Source organism: Cupressus sempervirens, chromosome 10, assembly GCF_028749045.1.
Source record: "Cupressus sempervirens isolate cs-2001-9-10 chromosome 10, ASM2874904v1, whole genome shotgun sequence".
Lineage (NCBI taxonomy): Eukaryota > Viridiplantae > Streptophyta > Pinopsida > Cupressales > Cupressaceae > Cupressus > Cupressus sempervirens.
Window position 1 is genome coordinate 674,160,320 of NC_143127.1, and position 17,644 is coordinate 674,177,963.

At 31.8% G+C, this 17,644-nt stretch overlaps 1 protein-coding gene across 2 annotated transcripts; it reads right to left on the reverse strand.

The window, feature by feature from the left end:
• Nucleotides 1–11,343: 11,343 nt before the first annotated feature.
• Nucleotides 11,344–15,545, reverse strand: LOC149535616 (WAT1-related protein At1g21890-like). Of its 2 annotated transcripts, none has more exons than XM_089804358.1 (7): nt 15,172–15,545; nt 14,987–15,049; nt 14,567–14,683; nt 13,428–13,635; nt 13,128–13,286; nt 12,292–12,443; nt 11,344–11,972 (listed from the first exon to the last, which is right to left on the reverse strand). In XM_089804358.1, exons 1-7 carry the CDS (start codon nt 15,351–15,353, stop codon nt 11,810–11,812), a joined length of 1,044 nt encoding a protein of 347 aa, XP_089660484.1. In that variant the 5' UTR covers nt 15,354–15,545; the 3' UTR covers nt 11,344–11,809. The 2 variants fall into 2 exon arrangements, with proteins under 2 accessions (XP_089660484.1, XP_089660486.1); XM_089804360.1 differs by having other exon boundaries at nt 14,987–15,070; nt 15,172–15,309.
• Between the last annotated feature and the right edge of the window lie 2,099 nt (nt 15,546–17,644).

Here is a 17,644-nt window from a genome sequence, read left to right on the forward strand (position 1 = left end):
TGTGAAGCAAAAACATTTTCATAATGATGCACAAAAGCTTGTAGTATGTCAAGGAAATTGGAAAGAATAGTATCCCTATTTAATCTTTTTTATCCCAATGTTGGTATGACAAGCCCTAGGAGCCTGAAAGAATTCTTTAGAAGCTTTGTCACCAATTTGTAACAAGTAGAGGCAAGCCTTGATTTGGGCACCCCTAGCAGCATAGTTATTAGCAATCTATTTTTCATGGCAAAGCTTGGCAAGCTAGACTCATGAATCCAAATCAAATGGGTTAAGGGAAAGAGCTTTAGAAGCCTTCCTGAGAGTCATGGTATTAGCTTCATAAGATCTCTTTTTCAATATAGCCAATTGTCTCCCATAGATGCGAAGAAACCTAGCAGTTAGGGTAATAACATCATTCCACCATTAACTCCAACTTGATTGAGAGTGGGGTCTAGGTTCTAGACACATGAGATATGAGCAATAGTTGAAGCATGCATCAACACTGATGTGTTTAGGAAAAATTGCATTTTGACAAATCATTGGACAACAGTTTTCCAAGAAATGGTAAAATAAATAGGATAGTGGTCTGACAATATCACATCCAGCAAGGGAATGTCAGGTAGCTCTTGATCTTCAGAAAAGGAAAAAAAGATCATGCAATAATCATGGCATGATCGAGACATTTTAATATACAGTCTGAGCTAGCTCTAAAGTTCGACCATGTGTGCCAGACCCTACTCTACTTGCAACAATTAGCGTTGGGATAAAAAGGCTCAATTTATTGCACATAAAGTACCATGTTTCCCTTTCCCCAACTATCCAGCAAAAAGGAAAAATACCTTCTCTGTCAAAAGTCAACTCTACCATATTAAAATCACCGCACATAACCCAAGTAGCTAGGGGCAAGTTGTCAGCCATTTGACACCAAAGTTGAGATTGATTCACAACATCATTGGGAGCATAAACATTAACTATTTCAAAGGAATGATTATTGATGGAAAGAAAAATCCAAATAATTTTGTGCATGGGGTCAAAACCATGCGAAATAATAATAAAATTAAGACGATGTGAAAGGAGAGTAACTACACCACCTCTACCAACTTCATGTTGAGAAGAAAATATAGTGTCGTTCGATCAAATGATGTGATAGGAAGAAGAAAGCATGAAATTAGAGAACTTTACCTCTTGCATACAAAGGAAATCTAGATTACCAAGTCCATGACGGGTATCCTCAACATAGTACTTTCTAGGGAGGTTTGTAAGACATCCTACATTCCATGATAAAAAAATTCATGAAAACTCTTCCACATCTGTCTCATCCTCAAGTGAGGAGTAACTATTTTGCAAGAAGGTTGTAACTAGGTTAAGACCAAAGGGAAACCCTCTAGAAATAATGACCTGTCGCTTCTCTTCTGGTTTCTCAACATGCCCTGGTGGACTACAAGAATGCCTCAAAGTTTGTGTTTCAATGGAGGACACAGTGAGTGGAGTGTGAACCACTACAGGAGTGGTAGCCTTCGCAATTGCCTTGATCCCCTATGGAGGGTTTGAAACCTATGAAATGATAGGAATTGATTCTTATGAAACTACCATCAACCTTGCAATGATTGGGGTTTGAACTCCATTTTGCACAAAAGGGGTGGAAGCTAAAGCTACATTCGACTATTTGAGGGCTAGGGAAGCCTTTCCCTTGCACCCAATAGTGGTCCATTCCTCTTTTTTATTTTCCTTCTATTGGCTTAATAGGAGCATCCTTGGGCGAGGGTTTAACCTAAGCACAACCAAAGGGCAATCCTTGATCTTGTGTTCCACCAATTGACACCTATAATAGGTGTTTGGCAGGTTCAAATAAAGCACCTTCTGAGAGGGTGTGGGAACCAACCTGAATCTCCATAGAATCCTTCAGATCCTTGGAGAGATCACAAATAAATTTTAATATTAATAATATAGAAACATGTTTTTAAAAACATGTTATATTTTTTTATGGGTATTAAAATATCCTACATTTTATATAATGCTATATTTATATTACTAAGTAAAGTATTATATTATCCCTATACAAGATTTTGATGGTTTATTAAGAAATTTGATTGTCAAATTTATGATTTTACAAAATTTTAGACCACCAATGTGTACGGTCTTGAAATTGTTTTGCTTATCATATACAAATAAAAAATTGAAAAATGACCAATATGACCATCAATTTCCAGGCCTACTTCCCCCTTTCCATCTATCAATAACTTTCTTAAATCTTGTTTTTTTATTCATGTTTATTAATGCAAACTCCTATTTATTTTCAATGCACTCTCTTACATGTAACAGTCCATTAAGCACATAAATGTCAAGTTTGCATTTTATTACCATATTCTTCATAGGTTTACATTACACACACACACACACACACACACACACACACACACAATAAACTGCTCTTGACCAACCAATGTTGTCGCTATAGTTCCCTAATTAATCTACCTCTTCTTACTTTCCACTCCCCAACTACCCTAAATATAGTAGAAGGAGCCCTTATTATTAGATTATTTACTAAGGTTGATGCTATTAAACCCTAATTTTTAGCTGGAAGCAAAGGAAGATAGGTCGATTGAATGACAACTATATCCTCCAACATACAAATAGTAGGGCCCCAAAATGAACTAGGAACCCTATGATTCCCACCCTGCTATAGTTGCTTCAATAGATTCCCAAGGAAACGGGTGGGGGGGTAGGGCGATTAGGTAGCATGGAGGTTTCTAATAACAATGTTGTTACCTATAGATAGTGGGGCTTCACTTCTCCAATTGCTTTCTCTTCTAGCTATGCTCCTCCATTCATTGCTTTCTCTTCCAACTATGCATAAATAAACTATATATAGACCAGTTATCACCAATCACTTTCAGCGACTAGGCTCGAACAGAGCATAGGGCACTATAGTGGGACTGACCATCAGATTGATCATACAAGGCATCATAGTGGTACCAATGGCATGCCATTTGAGATGGTCCTAGATGGTGCGTCTTTCACTAAACCTATTGTGGGTTCTTTTTCTTCAAAGGTTGCTACTAGTTCTACTATTATAGATGATTCATATGTTGCTTATATACCAAAGGTGCTTGTTATCCTTGCAAGTGGAGAAGGAATTACTTCTTTGGGTGCTTTCTCTTCTATTGTCTTTGCCTATGCAGAGCTAGTTGTCCCTATCATGGTTGGTTTAGTTAGTTATATTATCCCTTCCTTTGTAAAGCTCACTATCCTTGTCATGGTTGGTTATATTAGTTAAGTAGACCCATTTACTTGGCAAGCTGATGTAGTCAAGGTTGAGAAGGATGGATTATAGATAAAGGAAATCACTCAAAGAAATTGTCTCCTTTTGACATGACCCTTAGGTCCCATAAGAAGGCATCAAAGGGGAAATCTTAGGTTTTGTTGATTCATTTTCTTAGGCAAATTGTTGAATATTTGTTACATCTTTTCTTGTCTGCCTTTTATGTTTTGGGGGAGGTGTGTTACTTGGCTTCCTCTTCTTGGCTTTGTTCATGATTTGTTTGTGCCCTGTTTCCCTTTGAGGATCTTATTGCTTATCTCTTGACGTTGGGTTTCATGTCCCTTTATTAAAAACATGCTTTGTTTTGGGTTTCAGGGCCCCTTAAAAACAAATTTAACATTAACAAAAAATTTATGGCTAGCTAATTTAAATGTAAAGAAAATGAAATTTCATTTATATTTTTATGCTCATAATTGTTACAAATTCCTATTATCACATCATGAAATCCATTAACTGAATAGATTGCTTAATAATGCAACCTTTAATGGTAATTTTGTTTATACACTTTTAAGATGATGACAACATTTGATATTCTCAAAAGTCTCCACTATAAAAAATAGAAGGTTTTATTACATACCATCTCTCTAATATAATCTTTAATTAAAATGAAAAACTAGTTTGAATTGTATGTTATTTGCAAAGATGAATTTAATTTATTTCAAATTACAATTATGTCCCATTCTACATTTAACTTGGATTTAATGTCTTCAATAAGTCACATAAAACCAATATTTGTCTTTATGAACAAATAGATTTATTTTGTTTGACCCCCCACACACACACAAACAATGTCATCTAATCCAAATTAGACACCAATAAAATACAAACATATCTCATTCCATGCAATAACAAAATTACCTTGAATTCAATCTCATCAATATGTCACATTCCACCTTATTTAAATACAATAACACTATTATAAAGTTAAATTAAATATAAGAAAGTAAGATACTTTAAAAATTGAACTTTGGTGGGGTGATCTTGTATCCTTGACCCTCTTTTTGTGAATATGTAACAAGTATACTAGTTTATTAATAGAAATGAACTATTCATCAAAAAAATCTTACTATTATATTTATTTTGATAGATTTTAAAATAACTATCAACATCAATAAATTACAATATATTAAAAAACAATTCATTTAATACACTAAGCAAAATCTTAACCACAAAATTTTTATACATGTAATGGACCAATTCAAAACAACATAATATACAAACACATGATTAATTACACCAATTGAACAAAACATAAAACTATTTTAATATATAATTAAAATTATTATAATAACAAAACTTTATATATCAACCATCTAATAATACATTTAAATACCATCTATATTGCATTTAGAATATTATTTCCAAATTCGGAAAAAAATAGAAACAATATGTTTGATGCGAGGTTATAGAGGCCCATAAGTCAAATTTAAAATCTAGTAAAGTCCAAAGCATTACTCCAAACAAAAAGTTATTTAATTGGGAATATACTTCAGTTCCAAGTATCCATTTTTGTTTTGTTGAGAGCTGAGAGTTTAATTTAAAATTAAATAAATGACATTAATTGAGGACTAAAAGAACAAAGAGTTGTAGGTGAGTGCTTAATAATCAAGGTAATAATTATGGACATTCAATCTTGGGACAATACTATTACTGAAGAAGCTAAATATCCACTGAGCCTATGAGCTGCGCAATGAAGTAATGACCATTTTGTTGTCAACCATGGCTAAATATCTAGGGAGGTTCCTAGAAGTTTCTTGCAAAAAGGATATTCTACTTTGTAATTAAAAAATATTATGAACTATGGTTAAGTTTTGGTTAAATTAATTGATTACTTAGTTCATAAACTTTTCTCAAATTTTGCTATCTAAAATTTTTGTATTTGATAAAAGTAAAAATATGTTATATAAATAAGATAGCTAATTAATTGATTAGTTATTCAAGAGGTCATGCAAATGACTATTTAACCATAAACTTTATCTGATTTGACAAATACTTGTTATTTATTAATCATATAAAAAATTATCAATTTATTTATTAATTAAATTTAAAAATATGAACTTTTTAAATTAATAAATAATTTTTTTGATCTAATTACTAGTTGTATAGACATTGTTGATTGTCCCTTTATCTAAATCTACTTATCGTATATTTGATTTTTCTACGAGTGACATCTTTAGGCTTCTTCCATTGAATTTTGTTTTAAAGTTAGAATCACATGTACATAGATTAATTAAATGAATGAAGAATTATAAATTATATTACATTTATTTATGTTCTACAATTCATAATGATTCTTATTGTTAATTTTTGGCATACTCTATAATTTTGATACCACAATGGGATGATGATTGATCTATTATCATAGGCGATCCAATGTGCTTACTTGATTCTTGTTATTGTATTTGGATTCTATTGCGTATCAAATAGTGTGACCCATCATCACCTATGCTCTAATGTTTCTACCACTTGTACTCTTCAAAATATAGATGATAGATGACATAAACATTGACACAAAATCAAACTAACAACATTGTCCTTTTGTCAATAAATAATAGAATTCATATAAATTTGTTTCCTATTTTTATCTTTAAATTAAACGATGAAGTTGTTCTTGCAATGTGCAAACTGCAAGAGATGGTCATATTATTTTTAACCTCCATCAAATTCAATACATATTTTTTCCCACTATGAAGAGATAATCATATTACTTTTTACCCTCCACCAAATTGAATACATGTGTTTTCCTTATATTAATCCATATAAAGATGATAAATTAAATAATTTTGTGCCTTTTTGCAACCAAAACTTGTATTCAACAACTTAATCTTCATTTTCACATATGAATTAATGATATCACAAGGTAGGGTCATGATGCTAGTAATTGTTAATGGATTTGGGGTTTATTTTAATAAAGTTAGTGGAGGCAATTTCCAACTTTGAATTAAATTTCTATTGTTAGAAGTTGTCTTGGGGTGGTGTAATAATTTTCCATACAAAATAGTACTATCATGAAGAGCTGTAAAAAAATTGACCTAGCAATCTTGGGCATCCATTCGAGGAATATTGAGAAATGATGAATTATAAAATACCATCAAAATACCAATACAAAATTATTTCTAGTTCTCTTTATTTCCTAAAATTGTGAGGGACTAAAAAGCTCTTAGCTAATTAGAATTTATAATATTAATTTCTAAAAATAGTTTTATTAAAAAAATTGCTAGATATTTTAATTACTCTAAGTTGTAAAATAAGATTAATAAAAATAAAAAATAACATAAAAAAATCTTATTTCATTATTTATACATTTTTATTGTGAGGATATATTTTTAATATTTTCTAAGAACAAAGTTTTCCAAAATTAATTATCATGTTTTGTGATTAATTGTTATTATTATTTATTCGGTGCAAGATAAGAAGCTCATTGTAGGTTCTTACCTTTAAAATTTTGAATATTGTTTTCCATTATCAAATCATAAGAAACTTAACATAAATTCTATAAAAAATACTTATATTCTAGAAAACAATTTTTTAAAAAATATATACTTTTATTATAAATTTATTTTATTTTTTAAATATCTCTATTAAAAATCTTTCAAAATTAAAATTTATTGGAATACTAAAATATGTAAAATATTAAATCATAATTTTATAAAAAAAATAAATTGAAGTTTCATTTTTTATTAGATTTTCTATTTTTATAAAATTTGTTTCTATTATTAAAATATATAAAGATTAATACAAACTTCTAAAATGGTAAGAGTGACATTGTAATTGTAAAGTTGTATTCACTTTTTTAAATTTCATTTTTTAAAAAATTGTTCAAATAAATTTCATAATCTTTTGTTTCATAATTTTCGTAATATATTTAGTATATTGAAAGTTGTTTTCCAAGAAATGCCAATTAGAAACATCTCAATAAAACATTCTTAGGTTTGAATCTATTCTATTTATTCACCCAAATATTTTTAGCAATTTATCTAACAATTTGCACTAATTACATTTCAATTGACAAGGAGAAATTGAGAAAATATAATTATTGAGACAATGAATATTTACTTAATAAAATATGTATAGCTTATTTGATCCCAAAGATGTAACGAGGGCCCCATTTTAAAATTTTAATAGCATTTGGAGTCTGAATTGTATGTTTTGTCAATATCTCAAAGTGTCAATTTCGTGACCCTTTGAATCTTGATTATGCTCTCATAAGAAAATACAATTTTTTAAGATTTCACACTAAATATTGACACCAAAATATCAATGGTCTAAAAATAAACAACATATTCACATTCCAAAAATTAATTCATAGATTTCACTAATAAACTCAAAAAAACTATAACAAGTGACTTACCTTGAGTTAATGCATAAATTGTCACTTATTGTCAAACATGTTGATAAGGGAAATGGATAGAGAAATCCTACTATGGAAACAATTTTAAATCAATATGAAAAATGTCAAATATTTTCATGAGAAAAATGAATAGAGAAATTAGGGCTAGGAGCTTACGAGAAGGAGGAGGAAGGCTTGGGCAAAGATGATTCAAAATTGCTCTACAATTTCCTTCCGAAGGACTGGGCTAAGGTTCTGTTGGCTGGGAAAGGCAAGAAGAAAGATGCCAGTTAGTAGTCTTTCTAGTGCTTGGTATTTTTTGGTTATCTGTTGGTAGTTTCTCTTTGTCTAGTTTAGATGGTTTTGGTTTTTCAATGGAATTTGGGTTTGGGTTGTGGGTGGTACGATGCGTTGACCACATACATGCCTTTTGTTAATCTATTAAACTTTGTTAGTTTTAAGAACATGAACTCTAGTATCTTTATTTTACTATTGTTATTGACGTAATGCATTAAGGGGTCTATCTGGTTTTCTACTGGTTCTTTGTTGGTAGTTACACCATGGTTTTATAGGGCCAACCCCCTTGTTTTGGCTACTTTTATATCAAAAAACATGAAGAAAATATACTAGCCAAACCCTACAAGTTACAACAAAATGCACCATTCCACTTTGAATAAAAGAGTTTATTTTTATAAACAAAGATTAAACACAATCCATTAAATAAAGAGTAGAAAATAGAAGTTAGAGATTGAATTAAAAATAATCGAGTTTGTTATTATAAATAAAAGATGAACAAAATCTATTGATTTATGAGAAAAAAATTTAAAATCTAGGAACAAAGCTCCCACATATGAGTCAAGCATCTAAATTATGTATAGCAGGATGGATTTTTGCATTATTTTTGCTGGTTCGATTTTTCCTCCATAATGTTGTAAAATTGAAAAAAACTTGATGAAAATACATTGTGTTATACTAATTTACAAGCAACCTATATAGAACTTTATGGAGATAAAGTACGTGAATATGGAGAGGGCCAAAAATATAAAAAGAGGATGTAATAGATTTTTTAATATGAAATTTAGATCAGAGAATCATAGTTTCAATGTTTTAAGAAGAGTTTGACATTGTAAGAAGAATGGTTTTGTATGAAGTTTCCTTTCCTAGTTTGTCGGAAAACATTATAATTGTTAACAAATTTTGGTACTACAATTTTTTTTAAGTTTTTTATTTTGTCTTGAATGAGTGATGTTTTCAATTCATTTATCATGTCATATGAGGAGATATGGAGTCATATATACTATATGAATTGGTGCAAATGTTACCAAGACTTCAAAAAAAATTGTGTTGGCTACAAAAAGTGGCTACTTTTCATTGGATAACTAGTTCTTATTTTTATCATAATATTATTGAAAAAAATTCTTGTATTTATATTAATAACAATATTGACACATTATTTTATATTTCATAAAAAATCTATGAGATAGATGGAATTGATCTTATTGCTCGTGATTTAAAGCCTTACATGTAGATTTGATATCTCAATACGTGTTTGCTTCAATACACACACACACACACACGTGTGTGTGTACATACATATACATATACATATAATTCGTACTGTAATTTTATCAATTTGGTGTGAATAATTAGAGATAGAAAAAATAAAGTGTAGTGTGTCTAAAATGTTAACAAGACTTATGATGCAATGTAGATGTTTTAAACAAGGATAACTTTAAGAAACCCTCTCGAGAAAAATATGTAAAATGTTGCGAATTCAACATTAAATATGCAAGAAAAATTTCTAATTGAGGGCAATTTTTTCATTTGAGGCAAGAGAGAAAATTATTTTCTATTGGCAAAATTTTCCTTTTCGTATCATAATAATAACTGTGGTGAAATAAATTTTTTTTGGTATGCAAATAAATGTAGGTGATTTATTTTGTTGTTCATAAACATTTTTGTAATGTAAGAGGCAAATTAATTATTTCATATAACACAAAATATTGATATAGTTGGATAATATGTCATTTTCCAAAGAGAGATTATTTAATTTTTTTGTGAATTTATAGAGTTGCAAGTAGTCCATGACCCACATGCCAAGTGTACACTATACAATGCACTTGTAGTATGCCAATTCATTAAGATTCAATTAATAATGTGCCCTTTTTTATTGCCAATTTGGTCGTCATCATGTTTAATATTATCATTTTTATGGTGAAAGGAATTAATTTGGACCATTGATGTAATATAGATCAATGACTTCAGCTCTATTTCGGGTCTAATTTTAAACAACATACCATAAAGTCTAAATCTTACTGGAATTAGGACATGTGTCCCAAAAACCAAAACATAAAGTAGTTCGCTAAACAAGGATATTTGGAGACACATGTTAGTAAAATAGTAGGCGATGCTGAACCCTAGGGAAAATATTATTTTATTTTAAGGGCGAAATAACACTGTCCATTAAGAAAACATTAGGAAAACACTGACAAAATTTTTAAAATACTTGTGTTCTAAATGTAGATTACATTTGCAATTGGATTGGGATTTGGACCAATTATGTGTAAACTAATGAGCGATTAGCCTTGGATTTTGACCCAAATTATTTAATATCTCGGCGACATGGTTGACCCCATATGTAGGTTTTATTCGCCAAATTGCGATTTCCCAAAGAGATGGAATAGCTAATTAGCAAAGATTCGCCACTAAAAAAATCACCAGTTTTAAAATGCAATGAATACATCTTAATTGCTTTCTTGGTTATCTAATAAAAAAATGAATTAGGGTTCATCTTCAAATATAACACATTTAACACACAAGATAACAAATTTTATACTCCCAAGTGGTGGTGAACTTGTTTTCCTTGCAGGAGCTTGAAGATGTTAGTTGGCAACTGGCTACTGTTGTTAATCAGATTCTTCTCTTTTGTACCTTTGTAAACTCTCTTGAATTTATTAGGTTTACTTAAATTCCTTGTGAATGGAATAGAGTTGCTGATTGTTTAGCCAAATGGGCTTCTAGTCATGCTCCAGGCTGGAATATTATGGATAGGGGGCAACTTCCCTTTGAGATGGTGCAAGAATTTGATGAACTTGTTGCTTAGGATAGAGCTCCTTGTTGAACTCTCCTTGTTGTAATCCTTTTTGTCTTAATAAATATTTACCCCTCTTTTTCCAAAAAATAAATTTTATACTCAAGTCAACACATAACAACTAATTGAATAGAGTTTGTCTATAATTTAAATTTGAATTTAAAAGATAACAAATCTTTTCTATATCCATAAACCTTACTCATACTAATTTCATAATTGAATTATATTTTTTGTTGTTGGAAGGTTTAGGAATCCGATACAGGTCGACACATGCACTTCTTCAACTTAGAGCCAAGAGACTTTGAAATAAAGAACAAAAAACTAGAAATTGATAAACTATATGTACATTGAACTTAATTACATTTAAATTATTTACCAATCTTTACACTAATCATTACATACATAAAATCTTATAAATTTTTATTAGTTTATTTATTTTTAAACATATAGAATATTTCTAATAAGTTTAAAGGAAAAATGTATGGAATGACATTATAAATATTTTTAAAATTGCTCCATGTGCTACCTCAAAATTAAGCATTATTTAAGGAAAATTGTACGCCTACAATATATTTGTAGGAAATACATCAGTAAATCTTTTGAAAATTGCTATGCATGTGCTGCCTCAAAATTGAGCATTATTTTAAGATTAAAAATAATGGAAAGCTTTCACATGTGTATAAAATTGAACATTACTGTAAGACTAAAATAATTTAACCACATTCACATGTGTGTTAATTACAAACCTCTCCTTTTAAATCAATATAAATGCCTGGCCTACAACTTTGACATAATGAATTGGATACCAACAACTCTCTGATTCTCAATTAAAAAATGATCTGAGTTGCATACACAATTATAAAAATTTGATATAAAACCCTTTTAAAATCTCACGTGCTTAGCACTAAAAGGTTCATTCCTGGCCATAAGATCCTTGAGGAATAAGAAAGCTAAATGATGATAAATGTGAGCTGTCAAAGTTTTTTTTTTTTTGGCTACTTGGTCTTAGAACACACATTGTGAGAACAAGCTCAGCTCAGATCTTTGATATTTGGCATCTTCCATTTGGAGAGAGAATATTCCTTCATTCCAAGAGAGGCTGATTAATGTCTACTGAACAATTATCACTGACACCATTGGATCCACTTCTGGGAACCTCCTTTCTAGGATCTGACTGCTTTTTATCATTTGCTTTGCCCCACAGTACAATGTACAGCCCTGCAATTATCAGAGTTCCTCCTACTACACTGCAAACCAAGTAAAGGCCAATCATACACAATATATTGTTTTGAGCTATGAATATAAACTGCACATTGATTCTCAAGTTTTTGGGTAGAAAGATAAACTGATAAGAAGGATGTTGTCTCTTACTTGCAAAAGTTGAAAAAAAAAGTTCTATTGAAGATCAAGAAAAGGAGTAAGTTAAAATGGATGAGGGGTGGTCTATTTTTAATGTCATTTCACTCCAGACTCCGCTGATGTGTCTATTTTAATCAATAGAATTAGATACACATATTCATTCAAAAAACCTTTACAAGATTTTTAATAGTAATCAAGAAATCCAACCTTCCCACATGAAGCTTTACATGGAGTAATAACCGCTCCAAAATTGCAACCAAAATTGTTGCTAATGGGTTGAACACCACTGCAAAGACAGGCCCCTTTTCATGGATACAATAGGCTTGAACAAAGAAAGCAAATGCTGAACAGAGTACCCCCTGCCTCCACACCAATGCTTGAAAATCAGTCTCACATTTAAGATATTTTTGTTCTTATCTAAGTTTTTTGTATCCTTACTCTTGCCAAACAATGCATAGTATTATGTTAAGAAAATATTTCATAGTGCTATGGAGTTCCTGATGTGGGATGTGTGGATGGGCTTTTGGGGAATGGGACCAAGGGTTTAAATTCGGGGACAGCGAGTGGACAATAGGGAATAACGGGATAGCAGAAGTGGGGGACGGTGCTAATATACAAATAGAGGTGAATTGAAATCATCAAAAACTTACGAAAGGCAAACTAGTTGTCATAGTGCCATGGAGTTATTGATGGGGGGTGTGGGGATGCAGGGATGGGGATCTAGGGTTTAAATTTTGGGAAAGTGAGTGGACAACAGGGAATGGGGGTGCAAAAGTGGGGGATGATGCTAATACACAAATAGAGGTGAATTGAAATCTTTACAAAGTAAATGAGATGCAAACTAGTTTTTATGAAGTTAAAGGTTACAGTCAGAATGTATTGGTATGTTCTATGTAAGCAAGTGATTTGACGATGGGTAGAAAAAGTGGTGGTGCTATTAAGAAACATTTTCATATCCCCAAGTCTCGGAAACATCCCCTACTGATGACACGCCTCCATGGAACATTAAAATATAAATCCAAACTTTTGTTTGAGATACTGACCGAATATACAATGCTGAGAAGCTCCATATCCCACTTTAGCTTCCATGCAGAGACATCATTCTCAAAAATCAAGGCAATGGCAGAGCTCTGGACAGCCCCTAAGAGCAGCATCATTGCTGTCAATGATTTTTGAGCTGGGTACTTCTTCAAAACTGGGGCCTGTTTCAGGAACATTGATCAATTTTAATCATATATTATATTTTTGGAAGAAGTTATACAGAGGAGGAGAGCAGACAGCTTAAACATCACAAATTTTTTCCTAGTGTGTGATATTTAAGGATGGCCAGAGGTGAGCGATACCTGGAAAGTAAGCCACGCAGACCATGCAACAGCACTGCCAAACAACTCGAGTGCACCGAACATCCATTCATTCAGTTTTAGTGCATGATGTGTCGCTGCAAGAGTAGGGCCTTTGTATAATGTCATGATCATTGCCCCTCCCACACAGACTATGGTGCCTATAACTTTTGCTTGTCCACGCTTACTTCTGATGTCAACATGTTCCAACCTGAAAAAAAAAAACCCATTTCAGATCAATTTAGATACATTTCATACTTTAAAACTCCAGTTTAGATTAATTTCAACCCTGATGTCAACGTTTTTCCATTCTGAGAAAAGACCAGTTCAGGATCCATTTCATATTTCTCATGTCAACTTTTCCCAATCTTATAAAAACCCTGTTCAGATTAAGTTAAACCCACTTCATACTTCTGATGTCAACTCTTTCCAATCTGAACTAAATTAAAGTTGAAACTGATATAAATCCATTTCATATTTCTTATGTCAACTACTTCCAATCTACAGGAAAAAAGAAACAAAAATACAGTTCAGATCAAGTTAAACCCATTTCATTGTTCAACTCGCTATACCATTGTAAATTTGATCCCAAAAATATAATCTGCACTCTACTTCGTACTTCAGTGAGACATTAGATTTTGAGGTAGATCTAAATATATCTATTTTTTGATCAAGTAAAGGAAAAAACAAAGATGTTTACTTTTACAAAAATTCAATTGACAAACACAAATCGGATACAGACAGGATCACACAAATCTTAGTAATGTCACTCATATTGAGTCCCATCAATACCTGTGAAATTGATTTGTGTCCAAAGTCATTAGATTTTCGAACCAAGCTATATTTAACCACTGCCACAAATGTCTTTGAAATTGGTTTGTCTAATATTTGCAGAATTTGTACTCAACTCTAGTCAACCAACTTTATCACCCTCAGCAAATATCAGTACTTTTTTTGGAAATGGTATCTAATGTTAGTAAATTTTTGCCACAATGTCTTTGAAATTGTTTTGTAATGGTATCAAATGTTAGTAAATTTTTGCACCCAGCTATATTTAACTAACTTCAGTACCCCACAATTCTTGATTTTCTTACCCATAAGTCATTGCTCAGTAGCAATGCAACTAAAGTGAACTAAAGTACCTAAAAGCTGTGGCCATTACAAATGTGATGACAGGAATGAGGTTGGTGGTTGCAGAGGCAAATGTGGAGGAGGTATCTGCCAATCCCGCAAAGTAAAGATTCTGGTTTAACGCAATCCTGCAATGTTACATTTTAAAACAGTTCAGTTTGCCTCCATTAAAATTTCTACAAGCATTGATAACCAAGACTTATACAAACATTAAACTGACTTAAAATAGTATTTGATAACGAAAACTTATGCAAACAGTAAACTAGCTTAAAACAGTATAAAATCCAAAAATATTGATAAACAAAACTCATACAATCAAATTCAAAATCATAGATGCTCAACATTGGACAATTCAAAATTCCAAGTCAAACATGAAAATTCAGAGTTTCAAGATATAAATCACAAGTGGAGTTAAATATTAAAGCACTCACCCACCAAGAGCAAGCAAAAAGATCTGCCAAAAAATGGCACAAGTCATTGGAGGGCGTTCTGTTCTGCACAAAGATTAAGATAACCTGTGACGTGCATTAGGCACCTCACACATACCCACAAAATCTCTTTCATATATAAAATTCACAGCTTGAAGAGCAGTGCAAGATATATACAACGCATATACCTTTCGAGAAAGTAAGCAAAAGGGGCCATGGTAAGTGTAGCAACAGCTTGTCTGTAAGTTACAAAAACAGAAGGACTCATTCCTTTATCTAGCGCTACTCTAACTATGATGTTCATGCCTGCATAACATGCCTGAACTGCTATCTGAGCTATATGTGGCTTGAATTCACTAATCCCCACCATTTTTTCTTCTTCCAAGTTCTTGATAAAACAGAGGTGTTGTGAAACACTAGAAAGCAGGGAAACATGGGACTGAATAATGTGGACTTGATTGATTTATTATTGTGCCAAGGAAACGTGGTGTGTGTGTGTGTGTATCCAATGGCGTAGAATGTAGGAAGAAAAGCATTTAGTTAAGTTGATGGATATGGAAGTCTTTTGAATGGAGGATTGCGTTGATCTTCATCAACAAGGCCTTCGCAATTATTGCACACAAGACTTGTTGTTCTGCTTGAATGGTGGATGCAACTAACAGTCAATAGTGTTTCTACAAACTTAAGGCTGAAGTTTCATGATTTCGCTTTTTGTACATTTTTGCAAATTTGAAAGGTGTGGGGAGGAACCCAAAAGCTGGCTAGATCCATCAGGGGGGACAAGAAGATGACTAGTGGGTAGCCAAAGGATCACTATTATTGGAGAGGTCAATTGATTTATAATTAATAGCGATTGGTACAGTTAATGGTTTACATATGGAAGTAGATTCCATAAGGTAATAAGTACATTTGGAGAAATCAATTGATAGATTAATAATGGATGTTTATAAGGGTCTGTTTGGTAGGAGGAATTAGATTGAAATAGGCATTTGTAAATATCTAAAATTTCAAATGGGTGGGTCAAATCTGAATTGGGAATAGAAATAAGTATTCTTATTTTAACTCAAAAATGAGCATTTACTATTCTAACATTCATTTGGTTCGTGGAATTATAGAAATCAGGATCTTGGTTTTGCCAAATCTTCATTCTTATTTTTGGGATTTTACTTGAACTTTTGTTTTACTGGGAAGATGCATTTGAAGACACAACTTTTTTTTACTTAAATTTGGAGTTGAGGGCAGACTTCAAAACATAGTCCAATCTATTGTTTTTACACTCCTCAAAAACATAACAAGGTTTTGATTTTCAATTCCTACTTGTTAGTAAGAAGTCAGAAAACTTAATTTTGAAACAAAATTAGAAGTCGCAAACTCCAATTCCAATTTGCCAATTTTGAAACATAGGCAAAAATAAAAATAAAAAAATCATAAAATATCCTCAAATTTTCCTTTTGACAATTTAGATTCTAAGTATGTGGCACCTCCCTTCAACACACAGTGGTGAACTTTCCAGTATGTTAAACGTAAATGGAGACCGTTTTTCACAGGCATGACTTACTAGACACCACATACTTTTCTTCCGCCATTGAATGCTGGAGGAGGACGTATCGGTAGCTGCCAGCCTGAGAAGAAGGATTCTAGTAAGATTCAGTGTGGCTGAGTGTTGGTTTGCTCTCATCCCCAAGGGAATCAAGAGAACAAGTGTTTACATGAAGCGGTTTAGTTAACGCGGAAGGGCTAAGCAAAGGATTTTGAAACTCTAACAAATATTCTCACAAACTCCGCTACAGTGGCTTCTCAAACATCAAGATGTCGTATTCAAGCAGCGGAAAGAACATTTTAGGGAGAATTTGAATTATTAAAGGATTTGCGAATTAGATTTCATACTTGTTGATTCCAGCGAATTTTAATACAACAGCAATGATTTGTCTTCGGGATAAGTACATATGAAAAGTCTTCCCTGTTCGTGAATTGGATTGAATAAGCATGCCCCTACAATCCATCCATAGCCCTCATGGTAACCAAAAAAACAGATCGGGGTTGAACAAATAGATCAATGCTCTGTTTTTAGGAACAACCAGAAAATTCAAATTTCAATTTTAACATAAATTCTACTTTTAGTTTTATCAAACCAAACGAGTCTGGAATAACAAATACAAGAATAACAGACGCCTAATCTCAATTAATCTTAATTACTATTCCTGTGGTCAAGTGTTCAACTATTCCTGTGGTCAAGTGTTCACAATAAGAAGTGTAATGACAGTAGATGGATTTAATATTGAGGTAGATCTAAATAACATAAGCTGTAAAGGGAATTTGGGTAGCAAAATGAGCATCACTGTTGTGGAAAATATCTCATATTTATCAAGATAAATCATTCTTTAAGAAATCAATTTATGGTAATAAATATCGATGAGTTCTACAATAATAGTAATCTAACAAGAAAAATAAGTATATTTGGTAGCAACAAGATCACTTTTATTTGAATAGTTTTTCATTTCCAACTATACAAAACACTTGAAAAAAAACTTATCTTCCTTTTTTTTTCTTGTCATTTAAGGATAAGCTTTACAAGAATCAGTTTTTATGTTCAACGTACATTACTTTAAATTGAAGCTTCCATGACTTTATTTTTACCACTTTGTTACATACATGGGAAGG